Below are 18,387 nucleotides of genomic sequence, written 5' to 3'. Positions count from 1 at the left end.
GGGGGGGGGGGGAACCAAAAATCCTGGCTGCCGCATGAAGTGCTTACGTGAAGGGTAAAGATGGCTCCTGGCTGGCTGGAAAGGGCCAGGGCGATGCTTTCCACCTTTCAGCACTGAGACATAATGCCATTTATTAGGAGTCAGCACTCAGCAATTTTGCAGGAACGAGTTAAAGGCAGTTCATATGTTTTTGCAGCACATTACAGCATGAGGGAAAATGAAAGCAGACTGTCCAGTCCAGCGATTTCAGTCTGGGGGAAAAAAATGTAGTATTCAACTAGAAATTAATGTAACGTTTTATTCCAACTCTTGCCCTTACAGAGTCATTGTCTATAGCAACCGTGTCCACAACATCGCAATTCTCAAGAGTGCAACTTTCTAGTAAGCGGTACATCTGTCAAACTGCAGGAAACATCTGGGAAAACGGTTAAATACAAAGAACCAAGATTAAACCTTTGTTCCTGTATGTTTAGGATACACACCTAGAGTGTGTTTTTAAATGCATATTCTTTTCTTGCCTCTTGCTTAGGAATCAGACCCTTGCATCGGTGCTGAATCACCCCAGAGTAGATGCACGGTAACTTAYGCGATACATTTCCCCCTATGAAGCTGCGGAACGGCCCCTCGGGTCGAGAGCCCCACTAGAGCCCCAGGGATTCAGACCGGGCTGCCGCGGGCCGCGGGCTTCCTCGCGAGCGCAGGCCAGCGGGCGCGCGGCTCAGCTGCGAACGCCTGGCCCGGCTGCTTCACCTCTCCAGGTTGTTCGGAGACTTCACACGCAAACGGCCGCAGCAGTTTGCGCTCCTCCAGCGAGGAGGAAAACGAAAGCGGCACACTTCACGCTGAAGTGCCACGCTGGAGGCAGCTAGCCAAACGTTTCCAAAAACGCAAGAGACCAGAACTAACACTGCCTGATTAAGTACTTCAGCACATACTCAAATCTTGAATGAATCTGGTCTTTTTGCTAAATATTGATATGCAATCAATCAATCTTTAGTCCTGAAACCGTCCATAACAAGCACTTCCCATAGGCAGGACTAGCCTCTGGAGTGGAAAGGCACCAGGTACTTTTTGAAATTCTCACTYGGATAACAACTTCTGTAAAATTCAGATACTGTTAAATATTAACTCAAGAGACATTAGACCTTACAAGTCAGTCTCTGGCGGTTCAATTTAATCTACATTTGCTAGGAACAATTCAAGAAGTTGATGCAGTGACTGGCATTAAGAAGATAAGCTTTTTTTTTMAGCATCCTTCAGAAATGCATAGGAGAAAAAAAAATTAGAAAAGCAGGATTGCTGTGAAATCATTTGTGTTGATGTAATCAACAAGAGCCACATTGTAACAGTTCTGCTAGAAATATACCGAATTTCAGCTTCAACAGGATCCTTTGGAAAACACCAGGTTAATCCTACAATACTTTAAGGCACGTTCACGACAAGATAACYTTTAGTGAAGATGCCTGCAAGCAAACGAGACACATTTGGGGAGTTCTGGGTTGTGGGTGTATACTGGATTTCTTTTTGATTCCAAATTGTCGTAATAAAATGACAGTGTAAACATATTTCTTAATACTACCTGAAGTTTGGACCCACAACTAAAAAAGCGGTAGCTAGCAGYGAAGAACATTTCCAAAAATTCTCACATCACCTCTATGGCCCAGTTCTAAATCTTTCCCAGGCCTCGCTGGGGCTCAGCCTCCACCAGAACGGGGATGTGATTTTCTGTGGCCCATYTGAACCCTGCGTTCTCGGCAGGGGGCAGGGAGCAGCAGGAGGAAGGCAGAAGGGTCCTCCTCGGTAAGGAGGAGTGGCGTTCACTGAGTACTTCAGATCTTACTCAAAATTGCTTGCTTGGAGCTACTACCACACAACAAGCTGGAAGAGCCGGCTTTGAGCACGAGGCTGGACGCGAGGCTCTCCTGTGTGCCCTTCCAAACTGAATCATGATATGGTTCCATCGTCTTCAAGTCCAGATAACTTTCAGGACCGTTTAACACAGACTAAAAAAAAAAGGTGCCAAGGTAATTTCTACTGCAGTATCATTAAGGTGAGCAAACTCCATGGATAGTCAGAGTAAGAAACTTGTGATATACAAAGCAACTTCCAAACTCCAGGAATCTAACCTTCTTTTATGAATCAGATTTGCCATGATCCTTTACTAAAGCAAAAATGAAGGCACAACCTAGAATTTAAAAATGAACTGTTTGCGTTTGCTTGGTTATGTCCAAAACTAAACATCACCTTATACAATGCAGATTAAAATATCTTATTCATGCACAGACCTTTATCTTTATTACAAGAATAAACTAAATTAGGTCCCACAAATCAAGAGATTATTATTCCTCAAACATATACTTAAATGCTGCATCTTCAGGCCATGAGATGATTTTCATATAGAAAAGCTAATGCCACCAAACTAAATAGGAATTGTGACAAAGAGATCGAGAAGAAAATACACCATTCACAGCACTGTATCTCTACACAGTTCCAAACCCCAAATGCTAACTTTCAGCCTACAAGCTAACAAAAATACTCGTCTCCTTCCAATATAAATTCAGATGGCCAGATTCATATATAATTTTACTAATAGTACAAAAATCTGAATACTTTGGAAGATGTCAGTGACATCAGTTCACTTTAAGTATAGTGATTTGATCCCACAATTTGCTAACATGCAAACTATTTTTAAAATAGCTACACTCCATCTATAAAGTACCAGCCTTAATTGCTCCTTGTACAAATGCAGTCAGAAGTTACGTATTTGCTAGTTCCTAGTAAAAATCAGAGAAGCAAAAGCAGACCAGTGTCATTTGTTTTAAAAAGGTCTATGTTCTTGGATTTTCATCATTTCATTTGCTACTTGGCAAACAAAATGCCATGAGAAGAAATTGTTATCRGGCTTCTCAGCTCCCTGCAAGGACTCTTAAGGCAGAAATGATGCCTGCTGGGAAAAGGCTGATGTCAGCTCTTAAGAGCTCCCTGCAAGGATAAGGAGGCCTTTGTTTTCAGCTGAACTGTGAAAATGAGAAAATGCCTCCAGCCTGACAAACAAGAAACCCACATAACATAGGTCAGGCTTGAGACCTTTGTTTAAAGGTACACCACACTCCATCCACATTACACTTGCATCACAATACCCAGTTACAGTTAATTTTACACAGGAGTTGCCATGAAATACTAAGCATATCTGGAAATTCAACAAAGAAGCTTCGTTTGTTAAGACAGACGGGTATAGCTCTCCAGCCATTGCACCTACACACAACGCACTTGTAATTCTTATATAAATCAAGTTCCTAATTACTCTTATGTAGATGAAGGTGAATTTTTAGTGAAGTCGTACGAAAACAAAAACACGTTCCTACATGATGCTTAAAATAAACCAGCTTCTCCTTTACAGAGCATCAAAAATAAAGTACAGTATAGAGCACACTTTAATTCAGCAAGATTATATTCTTAGCAAGTGCATTTTAAGCAAAACATTTGAGAGATACAAAAGAAAGTGTGAAAGGCGATTAAAGGATTTTATATTGCAATGCATAGGAAGAACCACAAGACACTGCCAGTAAGGTTTTAAATTGCAGTGGGAGTGATTCCTTTTTCCCCAAGTGGAGAGTTTATGGGTCTAACCTTTATAATCACAGAAATACAGAAGCTATAGCTATATATTATATAGCAGAAGCTATATAATAGCAGTCCAGTATACCACCAGAAATAAGTAAAAGCAGCTTCACATACCGATTTTTAAAACTGAATCTGCAAGGTCTCAAAGCTTATTTCATTATCATAAAACAGAGAATTAGTTCCTCTGAAAAACGGAATCTTTCATGCATTTGTTCTGTGCATGGGAATTCCAGTACACATTTTAGAAAACATAGTAAGATTGCTACGATATTTGATGCACTCTACCCCAAAGCCCAGTAGCTGTTTTTCTTTTCCCATGCTAAAATAAACACACCTGAGCACAACTCTGAAATAACCTAATCAAAGAAGGTATTTTAATGCAGCAGGGAGTTGCACCTGAGAAGGGAATATCTCAAAGCATTCAGTTCCAAAACAAAAGGCTGGCAGCCTTCAATTTCTAACAAAACATCCCAAGCACTGAACTGGATTCCTTCCCAATCTGATTCATAGTGATTGAGATGCTAGTGTACTGTAACCTACGAGTTAGCACCAAATGGCTAATAAAAACATTGTACTGATTTATAAAGAACCACAGTGCACAATTATTATCCTATTTAGTTACCCACAATAGGCTGGTTTGAAGAGGATGAACATACAATTGATTCACAATTCCTCCAAGATAATCACAGACCCAGATGTCTGAACAAGAGATGCTCCTGGTTACAAAGACTTCTGTCTTCCAAGCATTGACATTCCAATGGAAAAGATCTGTCCATTCTGTACATTTACAGTGATGGAAGGCCTTCAGCTGGAGGAGCAGGGATTATTGTGTCCAATGGAATGGAATGCCCAGATTTAATGTCTGTCTTTCGATGCAAAGAAATTAAGTTTCTACARCACACATTTCCCACCTCCAATACAAACTTTTTATAGGATAGTTCTACAAAGTTTGAATAACACACTTCTACTGTTAAAATATAATCTCATAATCATAAAAAGAGGAAAAATCTAAAAAAAACCATTAGAATAAGTAATGTGGGGGGAATGGAATAAAAACCAGAGGGCATTTATTAACTTTTTTGATGTATCTGAAATGCTTGGGTTTTTGCAATATTCACTTCAAAAGGCTAAATATTTTCAGCCAGATCAAACTTTGTAAACAGAGCAGATAAAAGATGGCCTTCTGTGTGCAAGTTAGATTATGATTCATCTGAACCTCATGGTTTAATTGAAATAGATTAAGTCGTATCACATGAACACTAGGCAGATAATCAGTGCTTCTTATTATAAGAATAAAACTTGCACATTTCATATACAAAAATCACGGAAAGAATCTATCTATCGACTAAAAATATACCACTGGAAAAGACCAGACTCTTTAAAAATACCTCTAAGGGGTCACGTGAAATAATTATCTGTATCCTCTAGCTTTGAACTTTGCTTGCATGTGGGTCTGCTGGTTCAGTTTTCATTGTATTTATGGCCTCCAATGTATAAAGGGTCATAATGCATGTTACTGCCAGCTGTGCTTTATTTCATCACTAGCACATAAATTTTTAAAAATCATACCTTTCACAAAATTACATAATAATTCAAATATGCCATAAAATTCTTCAGTTCTGTCACATATTGCCATAGAAAAATACCATATGGCTCTTTCCAATACCAGAATTTTCAGTGCCAAGGAGAGGCTATCAATAGTTAAGTTTTTAGGAGAAAGAAAAAGGTAAGTCTCTTGCTGCTTGTGAGCTTTTATTGTTTTGCATTACTTCAGTGCTGAATTCCCGATTTGTAACAAATTCCAAGACTGCAGACTACAGGCCCAGCCTCTGACTAACACTATGGTGATTTATTTGAGGATAAATACCTCTGTCCACATCTTATGACTGAACACAACAGTCCACAGCAGAGTGGAATGTGAGGAATGCAGAGGGCTGTAGGAGCTGAGGCAGCAGGGAACAGCATACAGCTATCAAGCTATCAAGCTGCTGAACCGCTCCAATCACTTCCTCCAGTCAAGAATGAAAGGAATTCTCCAGGCTGCACTTCATGCCAACCAGACCTGCATTCCCAGGAATGAGAACACAGCAAGAATGGCAGCTGATGATTACCCAACACATGGAACTAACTCATCAACACCTTACCTGTACAAAAAATTCCACATCCAACTGTGAGAGCTGGAGTGCTATAGTATAAATAATGTTTAGCAACAACTGCAGCTTGCCCAGTTGTCAAGGCAGACTACAGAGCAGCTGGCTCACAATCTCCTGGCCTCAGAAAAATGCAAAGCACTTTTGTTTCTCCTCCTTCTAATTCCCCACCCTCCATCAGCAGGATACAAAGTTCTCAGGGTCTGCAGATGCAAAAGAAGCAGATTACTAAGAACAAAAACTCCAGTATTTTACAAACTGCAAGATGAGTGTAAATGTTTTGCTATAAATAGTTGAGTCAGGCTAATTCCCGTTACTTCGTGTTGCACGAAAACAAAGCAAAAAGCCATGTATCTAATTATGCCAGCCTTTGTGCAGATCTTCCATACATACTAGAACAAAGGAAAAGTCTAGGCTGAAGTCTGACATACAATATTTTTAGCCCACACGAAGATGTAGAAGATAGCACTAGTTTCTATGAACCACAGGTATTAAAAACAAGACACTTACAGATGCGGATTGAATATTCGACTCATTTTAGAAACGTGTTCATTTTCACAGTCTAKCTCATCATCCCCTTGGTCCATGCTGAGCTTTCTCTTGTTGGGGCTGATAGGAGGAGGGCCTGTTCGATGGTTGGTTAAAGCAGAGGATACCGGAAGAGACTGCATTCTGGGCTCACCTCTTAGAGCTGCTTCACCTACAGGAAGAAGACAAGCAAGAATGAAGATAGCAGGGAAAACAGGTAAAACAGCATGCTTTTTAAAAAACATCCCTACAGAAAAAATATGCAGAGTAAAAAAGACATATGCTACGCCGGGTGTGTGCAGGCACATTCTACACATGGCTGTGAGCTAAATGAGGAATCGTATGCTGTATCTCAGTGCTTTATGCTGGAATACAGTAACAGTTGAAAAAAGGTAATGCAAGAGGAGTTAGCTCATCCCAGATGAGTTAAATGGTCACGTTAAAACATCTTTCTAATAGTTTTGTTTATTCAGAAGCATTCTTTCCTACAAGCTGCCATCCTAACACTGAACTTCCCTTACCTCATTCTGCAAAGCATGACCATTCACAACGGAATACGCTTTGTTCCCTTTCTTATGGTTGTGGTTTTAAATTCCAGGACTACAGTTCACATTTATGCCAAATACTCAAGATATAAAACTGAATAAACTGAAATTCTTAAATTATTCCTTGTATAAAGAGCTGTCCAAAACAAGCATGTCTGGTATATAACTACACAAGGTAAAAATCAAGGAAAAAAATTGAACTTGCTGATGCAAGTGTAAATTTGTCCTTAAATGTCCTTCTCTATGGTTTTACACTGTTTGTAGCAATGACCAGAAGAACACATTTCTTCATGAAACCATCATAAAACTCCAATTCTAAGACAGATAATTTTTGATCATGCAGACTGGTGGCATACCGAGTAGATCACACATTTTACAGTTTAAGACTTAGCAGAAAATGCCATTCACAGTACACAGGAGTTTTATATAAATAATTTCAGAAATGATACAATTAGCTCCTAAATGTACACATTCACATACTATTACCAAGTATGCATTAAAATTTGACTGTAGGACTTTTCTGATTTCAATTTAAATGTCTGACTACTGGTATAGCCTAAACGAAGGACGGTTCTGCCTTTCACCAACAGTTACAGACTTCACTGAAACTCCTTTTAGCTAGTCTATAGTGACTTCATAGATATCTGAAGATGTTAATAATTTGCTTTTGAAACTTTATAACTTTTAGAGACAAGCTAAATTATCAGTGTTACCTTTTCCAGTAACGTCCCCAAAATAGTCACTTTTGTTAGACTTTAAAATTTGTATTTTTCCTATGCTGCCGAAGAATTTTGTTTTCTACATAACTGTAATTTTCAGAACTAAAATTAGGATGACGTTAACTCCATCCACAGCTCTAAGGCACCTGAAAAAGGAAATCTTTGTGTGCCACCACACATCTCACACCGTCACTGAGGCAGCTGATTTATAGAACGCTGCCCTAATTCCACACATGACAAATACTATTTTGTTGGAAAAAGAACGAGTGAGAAGAAAACCTCCTGAATGTTTACCAGTAAAAATAAACATTTTGCCAATTCAGTCAGTATTATATAAACTAGCAAATATACAGTGACCTGTAACACACCACAAGTCAGGATTTCTATTAAGGACTCTGGCACCAAATCTAAACTGGAACTTTCCATTTCAGCTCGAAATAGTAAAACCTGTGCTCTACTGCTGATGCTCTGAGATGGACATCCAAACTCCCTCCTGGTGTTTCAAACAAAAGGTTAATTGCTAATCCCCCCTCCAAACACTCCAATGTCACAAGAAACTTTTATCAAGAGGAAGATCTGTCATTTGAAGTAACTGTCGTATCTGTAAAAACTCTATTTTTTTCAACCTTTGTAGTTCATCAGTAGAGACCTCCACCCACGCTGTGCTCATATTCTGACACAAACTGTGTTCAGCTTTAGAAGCAAGTCACAGCATACCAGGTTCTCTCAATGAGCAATCTCCCTCATTTCCATCTTTGAAAAATAAGTTAATACCAATGTCAAAAGATAAAACTTTCATCAGTGAAGGTTTGTGCTACTTTCATTCCACTGATGGGCCCTCCCTCCTGCTCTCTCTGCAGCGCTTCAGATCACTTCTGAGGACACAGAGTCGCAAGTCCTCCGTAGGCACTCAGCTCCCACGGATTGCTCCTGAGCAACTCCCAACTAAAACACACTCGGGCTAAACACCCATGCAAAGCGGACTCTGGTATTTGCAAAAGACAAAGTCTCTAAACTCTGTCTAGTAAGCTGGAAACTTTTCCTTAGCCCCAATCAATAGCTATGAGCCTCATATTATGCAATTATCTTGTTGGGTTTTTCTTTAAAAAAAAAAAACAAAAACAAAAACACACTCAAAAAGACCACCTCTTTTATTGTATGTGTGGTAACAGCAGCATTTATAAATTAACATTGAGTGCAAAGTCTGGCAAAAATACTATTTCCAACATAAGTCAGCAATAAAGAAACACATTTTTGAAGAAATGTAGCAAAGCAAGGAGCTAAGGAAAGCTCRTCAGGTTTTGTAACACGCTTCCCTTACCATAAGGGAACACAGAAATTACGCAGGGCACACTGAGGCCTTCGGGTACATTTGACAGTTCTGGTGTTTCCACCTGCTGCATCACAGGGCCAAAACTAATCAAACAAGCTAAGCTTCAGCTTAATGAGGATGGCAGCAGGGCTGCCCAGGTGAGGGTAGTAAGAGCTCTTACCCAGCCAAGCATGGGGAGGACGGACTGGAAGACCCCAAGCACCTTCRCACGGAAAGCTGTAAGTGGCCAGTCTGCAGCACCCTCTGCAGCCCATCGCGCAGGCAGAAGGCAAGCCGAGAGCAAGGCCAAACACAGGAGTTCATGTTGTCAAGGGGACAGGGACAAACTCTTTTCAGTTGTCCCATGCGACAGGACAAGAGGCAATGGGCAGAAATTGAGGCACAGGAAGTTCCGCCTGAATGTGAGGGGGAATTTCTTCCCTGAGAGTGACAGAGCACTGGCACAGGTTGCCCAGAGAGGTTGTGGAGTCTCCTTCTCTGGAGATCTTCAAGGCCTATCTGGATGCAACCCTGTCTACCATGCTCGAGGTGACCCTGCTGAGCAGGGAGGCTGGACTAGATGATCTCCAGAGGTCCCTTCCAACCTTACCCATTCTGTGATTCTATGATACRGGGTAACAGCATGAGGAAGATACTCCTGCATTGTGTCTGAGGATAAACTATAAACATCTTATTGTATTTGCACTGCAACACAAGTTCTCAAGTGGCCTGAAATGTTGATTAGGGCTAAAACTGCTTTATATTTAAATAAATAAGACTTCTTTGTTTCCCACTGCTTTCCTGCTTACCAAACTTGAATTTAAACCAGACAGAGAGAAACCACAGCAGAGTCTACCAAACAAAATGCTGTTTTACTGGCTAGATTTGTCTCCCCTCTGACCACGCTCCATGGTAACCAGACTCGGATCATACCACTGGCAAGGCAACACTTTGATAAAACAACTGTATTTTATAAAATTCTCCAAGTCCATACTCCAGCCTTCATACCTCAGTCTTGTAAAGGCTTGCCTGCRCTGCCACTGAAAGCACAGAGAGCAAACGCGTTTATTGTGCCTCCCAGGCCTGCTCTCTGGGTCAGCGAGCAGCTGCTCCAAGGCACGCTGCATCTGCTTCTTTCAAGTAGTTCTGCACCCAACTATTCATACAAGTCAGGCGCACACTCTTGCGCGCACACTCTTCCTTTTTTCTTTTTTTTTTTTAATTAAAACTGTTAGGCAACACGATAAAGCACAGACAAGCTAGACACAGAGAACGTGACGTACTGTCTGCTGCGTAGCAGTGCTGCAGGAATACACTCAGCTGACAGGAGTCGCGGCAGGCAGCAAGCATGTTCTTCTTCTTAGGCACTTAGGAGCCTAAACTGAAAGCGATTCAAATTATCACATGCAAACTAAACTATATGTTTGTAAAACAGCATGACTCTTTTCAGACATTTATACCACCAAGATAGTTCTCTGTAAACACTGGATCTTTAACATTATTTGTGTTTCTCTTGCAGTTCAGTCAGCAGTATCTGTGTCCCTACTGAAATGTTCATACAACACAAACATCACAACAGCAAAAGTCATGTTTTTACAAGTGTGGATTTGACAGCAAGACACCAGAGAAGTCTTAAAATATGTCTTGAGAACTCCAGGAGTCACCAAGACTGGAAAAGAAATATATACAATTTTGGCCACTAGCTTCCTTTCTCCCTGACCCAGCAGCTCTGTACGGGTTGCACTCCGACACAGCTACTATATCCTACTCCCCCTCCCAATTTCCTCTCTCCTGCTGGCTATCATTAATCCATAAAATTTGAGCATTAATTACAACCCAGAAATAAAAGGCTTTATCTTTCCAACTGAAGATTTACATGATGCAGGCCTTAAGTTAGTCTGAAATAAAACTCAAGCATTGTCCTTCTCYCTCTGCTCTGCATCTGGCGAGCAGGTTTGCCCCCAGAAGTAACACTCCTAAAAAACTTAACTCCACAAAGAAATCATCAGTTGTGTTGTCTACTAACGGTCCTTAACACTAAGGGCTTTGGTTAAATTACTGTGATTGCAGGCCACTCTATTAATAAAATTGCTGGCATAAGTGTTTAAACAGACTTTAACATGCATTACACCTTTAAATACTTTTTCCAGAACCTCCATGCAGACAAGGTCTCATCACTAAAAAGTTCCCTTGTGTTCTTAGGTCCAGATATTCTCCAGAAACAACAGTACATGAACAGATTATCAAGAGCACCTTTTTTTCTACTAATCCAAGATCAAAATTTAGCCCTCATGACATAGGAAATGTTTCTTCTGAAAAGCCAAGACATTTACAAAAGCTATATATATGAAAAGGACACTAGAAAACAAAACTTTTTATTTTCCCTCCCTAGATTCTAACAATCACGATGAGATTAAAATGCAAATGAATGGATTTATAAACTATCACATGGTTTTCTTTTACTGTCTCAAAGACACAGGTCAGTCTGTGCCAATATATTATCAGGATAAATGAAAAAACTTCAATTCATGAACCTTCTCCTCCCCTCAAAAAAAAAAAAAAAAAAGGAAAAAACCACCCACATGATCCGAAATACCACATACCAAGCAGCGAATGTACTTCCATTTATGAATTCAAGATATCAAAACAAGCTATTAAAACAATAAAACAACCACAATATACTATCACAGAATTAATACATCGGTGCTGTCAACTGACTAGTTTAGGTAATACTTCATATCATGGTATACATTGTAAGAAAAGTGCTATCTCTAAAATTGTGAAATTCCCCTCAAATTAAATCTGCATCAAATACTTAGACTACAGAAAAATCCTAAAAGCACTTATTATTAATACAGATTTACTTCACTTTGTATGAACRAAGAAAATGAATGAATCCATTCAAATTCCTCAGTAGTAAATCTTGTTTCATGATAAAAGATATCCTAAGAAACAGTCACAAATTATACTAATTATACAATTGCTGAATACTTCCATAAACTCCCCCTAAAAAGTTCTTTATGTAAAGGTCATTTCTCATCACTATTTTATTTCTGGACTGTAGTTTTGATAAAAGATTTAAACAAAAAAATTCTTGGAAGTATCCTGCCAAATGCTATAAAGGAAGTCACAGTAGTCCCTATTTGCCTTGTAATATATAAAACTACACCCACTCAGAGAACATAATAAAATAGCAAACTACAGAAATAACAAAAAATTGGTATTAATGAAAATAATCTAATCATGAAATGCTGTTATGAAACTAGACCTTGGAAATACTTTTTTTTATTTTAGGCGATAGAGCTATTTAAGTAGCAAACTTAGTAATACACATACTTGGTATTAGACATCACCAACTTTCTTGCAAGGTAACAAAAAGCTAATTCAGTGACCCAAAAAGTCACATACACATTACAGAAAAATTGGCAAAATCCTGTTCTCATCCGTTTACAAATATATGAAAAGCACTTACTCCTGGAACCAAGCTCTGGCTACCACTGTGCAGAGATATACGCCAGAAAACCCATGGCCAAAAACAAAACACAGTGTTTAAATCGAATACTCTGTTCTGGCTCCTCCAGCTGACCAAGCCTGCCAATGAGGGACACATGATGCTTGACACTGCGAACAAGAACGTAGAACAGTGACCTCTGCACTCACTCACCTCCATCCACTTTTTCCTCCCCTTTGGGTCAAAAAACTGCATGAAGAAAGGAGCCAGAATTTAGGTACAAAGATACCACTTGCAGGTGCAAACATGCTTGCTGGAGGACCCTTTCAAYCCCCTCCCACCCCCCAGAAAAGCACAAAAACCCTACACATTGCTAATCTGAGCTGAGTAGCACAAGCTACAGTACAGTCCACCTTGATAGGCCTTGAAAATACTCTATTTCATAGGAAACACTATATTGTAACAGGCAGAAAAATCTCTAAAATTGCCCACACAAACCTAACTGTAATCATTTATTCAAGTGTAATGTGAAAAAAATGATTRCATCATCTCCCATTCTCTCTCATCATATTGCAATATCATAGCTGTACGAAAGAGTGTAGGCATTCTTCTGGTACTTAAATTGACTTAAATTGACTGTTTTAATTCTACAAACTGCTTTGTTTATAAGACAAGTGAAAAGTCTCTGACTGCTCTAACTCCAGTTGATATACTCTTCACCCCTAACCAAGCTATTAAAGGAGTTTCCTTCAAGTACATTTTTTTGTGTTGAATAAAAAAATAATAATAAAAAACAACAAACCAACCAACCCCCAAATCCCCCACAACTGTAAATACATGTTTCAGTAAGTAGGCAAGAAGTTGATGATACAGAAAGAAGGGCAGCAGATACACCATGAAGGAAGCAGGATGGAACAAATTTTAACGCTCCAGTCTGGCAGAGCTTCTTAATGTCAGAACTCTAATCCTCAGGAATTCTCATTTCCTATGGCAAATTTCAATTTTCACACCTCAGCAATTCTGACGGTGGGGCACTGTTACTTTCCAACCCAAGAGTGGGCTCAGACATAGGTTTAAGTGTAAAGCATGAGACTATGCAATAAATTTGAGCACCTCCTTTTAAAATAACACCCCATTTTGGCTAACTTTTGCAACACTTCTGAGCTTTTTTTCTGCTTAGAGTACATGAATTCAGGTAATTAACAGCTAAAAAAGATTCCAATTAGCTTGCAGAAGATTTAAATGCAATCAAAGCTAAGTTCAACTATTCTCCAAGTAAATAGTGCCAATAACCTGCACAACACTCGTTACTCTGTTAAAGAAGGATTTCCCTCAGCTCAAGACTGAAATTCTTTTTTTGGCTCACAAAGCAGGATTATTCCTAAAGAACAATCCTTTCTTAGCTTTTTTGCCAACTGCCCCAGGAAAAGTATATATGAAACATTTTAAATCAACTAAAATTAACTGAGTTAACACAAATTATCACTGCATCTTTTCTCAATGTTGTAGAGAGCCCATATAAAAGACAAGCCGCTACACTAAGCAGAGCTACCGTAAGCCCAAGTGCAGAAAGCAGCACTGGCATCGGGATGGTAYGACATTCGGGCCAGCTAGCCCTGCTGTGCAATACTGTTTCTGGAGGCAGGCAAGACCGTAAGGAATTACAAAAAAGCAGATCATCCTACAGCAACACATCCTTACGCTCAGGCTAATCTCCTGTGTCAGCATGGTTCAGGTGGGTACCGTCCTTCTTCCAATCAAAGTCATGATAACCTAKATAGTAGTACATAAAGGAAATAGGGTCAAAGAGCAGTCTCAAGCATACTTTAAAACCCACAATGCCTAGCAGAATAAACTAATGAAGGGACAACTGTTAAAACTCTCAGACCAGTCGCTGTACTTCCTATGTAGGAGGCTGTAGATTACTCTCACTGGGTACAGAATAGCGTGACTCAACAAGGGCATGCCAAACAGGATAGAGAGGAGAGCAGGATGAAAAGCATCATGTACRTTCTCTGCAGAAAATGTTAAATTTCACTTTCTTGTATTTCCTTAGAGAACATGACATCAGTATTCGTTGGTCAGCAAAAGGAGGTATGCCCCTTTAATTCCCTTTTAATAAAATAAGCATTTAATGCTATGAGAAATACTGCTGCATCCCTCTCTAGAACACATAGTATAGTAGTATAGCATGTTCATGTGTGTGCGTGTATATATTTAAAATTACATTGCATATAGTTACACACACATTGTGCACATGCATGTTTGTGTTTGTGTGTACGTAACTATATGTAGAGTAACACTGATATTCAGTCATTTTTCTCTCTCAAAGGGCCCATTTCAGAGTTAGATAATGTTTTCTCCTCTCTGTAGTTCAAAACTCTGATAAAAGTTTAGGCTAGTCTCTGTGGGCTAGATCCAAGCCAAGTGGTGAATTTCCACCAATTCTGATGATTCAAGGTAAGGCTCTTCATCTCATTTTCACCTTGTAACCTGGACTGAATGCTTATGGGGTACCTAACACTTGATCAAGCGGGAAATGAAAGTAAGTCCAGAATATGTCATTAAAACTACAACCACCCGAAGTTTAAGCAAGAAATATGTCATAAAGATTCAGTATAATATATTTGCAAAACTGTTATATGACAAACTCTCACATTTCCRATCAGCAGAATTTAAAAACTGCTAGATTAAAAGTTTATTTACACATGATTTTTCAACAAGATAGTACGATTTGATTAAAAAYGTAGTGTAAAACACTATCAGTAAAAATTGCAAATGAAATATCATTGTTAGTCAGCATGCTCAAAACACTGCTTTTCAGAATGATGGTGGTTTCTAGATATAGGTGTTCTTTCTTTTGCCACTCAGCTGAACGACTTACTGGGTAACATAAAAGACAGGAAAGCAGAACTGATCAAATACTAGTCTGGCTTTCAGGAGACATAAACAAACCTAGAAAACTTGCCATCTATTTCAAAAGTAAATCCAAGTCACAGCAAAGTCACAATAGAAAAAAAATGGTGCTTAAGCAATATTTCAACATCCTAAATGATACCTTGTAACCATGCAACTTCATGCAATGAAAAAGCGAAAAAGAGGCAATTCAGTTTGTGAAAGCCCAAACTTGAGTAATTCCTCCACACATTTGCTGCCTTTTTGTTGGACTAGATGATCTCCAGAGGTCCCTTCCAACCTTACCGATTCTATGATTGTGTTTATTGGTGGACAGGTATGTAGATATTCTGGTCTCAGCAACATATGTTCACCTCAACACATATTCAGGCTGATATTTCATGTTCTTAAAAATGAGTCTAAGAAYAGCAAAGTTTTCCCATTTTATCTTTGCCTATATACATCAGGATATTAATGCTCATGTTCTTACCTTCATCCAGAAATGCACCACTTTATCCTGATATATCTAAACTGCCTAATAGTTTGGTTTTCCCAAGGCATAATGGATCTAAACCTTTCTACTGTTCTGCATACTTAAATATTCTGAATTGAATAAATATCATAGAACACAAATTGCAGAGATGAGACACGTGGTTTTACAATAGATTACGTGCCTTGGTTTGCTTTAAACTTTTGAGTAATGCTAGGATAGCACTGCTATATGTATTAAACTCTAGATCGTTGTGCTGGGTAGTCCATGCCTTTTGTGGAGACACGTATAGTCTGGGTCTTCTAAATTAAGTATTTTTCAAATATTAATTTAGAGATTTTTATTTGTAATGTGCTCCTATTAGAGTTAAATACACAATATATCATGTACTCTATTTTCCCTGAGTATTTGAAGGAAAACGTGGTATACAAAGGATAAAAAAATACATATCCCAGTTTTTGGAATTAGAAAATATTTTGAGATACACTGCATGATTTTGTAATAGTTTACTACAAACATGCTCTAGACATCTTTTGTCACATTATTCTCTCTCGCTTAATGTGCAAAAATTCATAGCCTCAATACAAACAAGCATTCTAAAAGAACAAAATATGATATTGCACTTCTAAGCAACRTTTCTTTTAATCTCATTTTATTTTTCCCTAAGAGTCCTCTCCAAAAAGAGAGGATATTAATGGTATATATATAAAATACAAACACAAAAGCACAAATATTCGAAATACATTAGTAATAAACATGCACATACGAGTGGGTGGTTCCCTCTGGAAAGGATCTGGAGAAAAGCAGAGTCACTGCTTAGAACACTATTTTGTGCAAGSTTTGCAAAGCTCAGTGCAGAAGTTCCCAAACTGCATTTCCATTAGTAGCATACAATGACCTCAAACCGGTAAGGGGCCAGGGGGAGGGGAGTCATAAAAAGCAAAGTCCTGGTTACTGCATTTCCCTCATATAGCATTTGGTCAAACAATCAAATGCTAAAAGCTGCTGCTGCCAAAGGATGGGAGAAGATGGTACTGGAGGCAAGCCTTAATAACAGGCACATGGACAGACACACAACCAAGAGCTGCTCCAGCCTTCATGAACGTCAGCATAATCTCTTCCCAAAACGAGGTGAAAGGAATAAATTGCATTTAGTCTAATGAAAAACAGAAGAAACTCCAAATTCATTTTTTCTGCTTTGTGATTTCAATCTGTCTGAAATGGAGTCACATATTTAAGGAGCACAGAGCGCCTTCAACCAAGCTGGACAGAACATCGAAAACTTTAATCCACAGAGTGTCAGAACAATTCCAACCCATCTCCCACAATGAATCCGTTGTAGAGAACAAAACCCCTTTGTCCTTCAAAATCTCTTTTTTTTGGGGGGAGGGGAGGGGAGGAGAGGGAAGGATGACAATTGGACAGTGTAGTCAAGCATCAAGCACCGTGAATCCAACAGTAAACTACATGAGCCACTCAGATGGAAGAAAGATACTGTCTTTACACTAAGCTATTTATGTAGAAAAGGAGGAAGAGAGATGTCAGCTTGCCAATTCCTTATACGAAGATCTGAGGAGTTTTATGGTAACTGGCGGCAGTAACTCAGTACACGAGATATGACAGAGCCAGTGTGTCACACTACAGAAGAGAATGTTTCAAKTTCAACATGAGTCCTACAAAGGCTAAAAAATGTAGATCCTTCAACCCACTGGCTTTGTGTTATTCTAAGAGACAACCCAGTAGTCTTCCACAGATGATGCTCACGTTAGTGTCCCAAAACTTGCAAAATCTTCATTTTCTAGAAAATCCCAGGAAACATTATGCCTCAAGAGACAAGAGAGGAAAGGCTGCCATAAAATTTGTCAGGGAAGATGGCTTTGGTATAAAGAAACATACATTTAAAAATCACAAATATTACTATTCCTCTTTATAGGACTGTCTCCTCCTCCCCAAATCAAAAGATACATACCCCCCAAAAAACCACAGTGAAGAACAAGAACCAAATTAATTATTTCTGTTCCTCTAGCACAGCAGTTTTTAGCCTTGGGTTCACAACATCTAACTAACAGAAGTAATTATATTGATATTTAAACTTGCTAGGAAGAGATCCATGGGAAAACTTTAGGTAATCATGGGGTACAAGACTTTGAAAACTTCTGTTCCAGTAGAAGACTCTAGTTATCAAAAACCTGGTACCAGAGGATGTTACTTCACTGCCTCCTCAAAAGGACTGAAGATAATGGATGTGAATTAATGCTCCTTCCCACTCTAATGGTTAGCACTACTACACAGTGACACAGATTGACAGAGATTGTCAGATTAAAAGAGATGAAAGGAAAGACCATCCTATGGTGTCAAGGAATAGATGGGAATATAGTCTAAATCACAGCTGGACAGTTTATTTCACAGGAAGGAGGGTAGTTTATGGGGCCAAGTTGCAGGGTCACTTCTAATAAATGTTCTCTCCAAGAGGAAGCTCAGGCAGGAAAGATGGAGGGAGGGACTGTGTTTGCTACCAAGAAATTACACACTGACTGGATAGCATTTTGCAGAGACTGCTAGGCACCGAGGACAGGTTTTCCAGAACTCTTGAAAGAACACAAGCATGATTTTTTTTTTTTTTTTTGAAGTTTCTTCGGTAGTCATAGGATTGGCATAGATGAGCAATACCAA

The 18,387-nt window shown here is 39.1% G+C and overlaps 1 protein-coding gene across 2 annotated transcripts in view; it reads right to left on the bottom strand.

The window, feature by feature from the left end:
* Positions 1–18,387, bottom strand: part of VGLL4 (vestigial like family member 4) — a 79,841-nt gene that overhangs the window by 19,797 nt on the left and 41,657 nt on the right. For both annotated transcript variants that reach the window (XM_085302448.1, XM_085302447.1), the window contains exon 2: positions 6,285–6,474. In XM_085302448.1, the coding sequence (XP_085158574.1) occupies positions 6,285–6,474 (190 nt within the window). The remainder of the gene's footprint in view (positions 1–6,284; positions 6,475–18,387) is intronic.

This window comes from Rhea americana, unplaced genomic scaffold, assembly GCF_003343005.1.
Source record: "Rhea americana isolate MKP2758 unplaced genomic scaffold, rheAme1 scaffold_19, whole genome shotgun sequence".
Classification (NCBI taxonomy): Eukaryota; Metazoa; Chordata; class Aves; order Rheiformes; family Rheidae; genus Rhea; species Rhea americana.
This window is presented reverse-complemented; position numbering and strand designations above follow the sequence as displayed.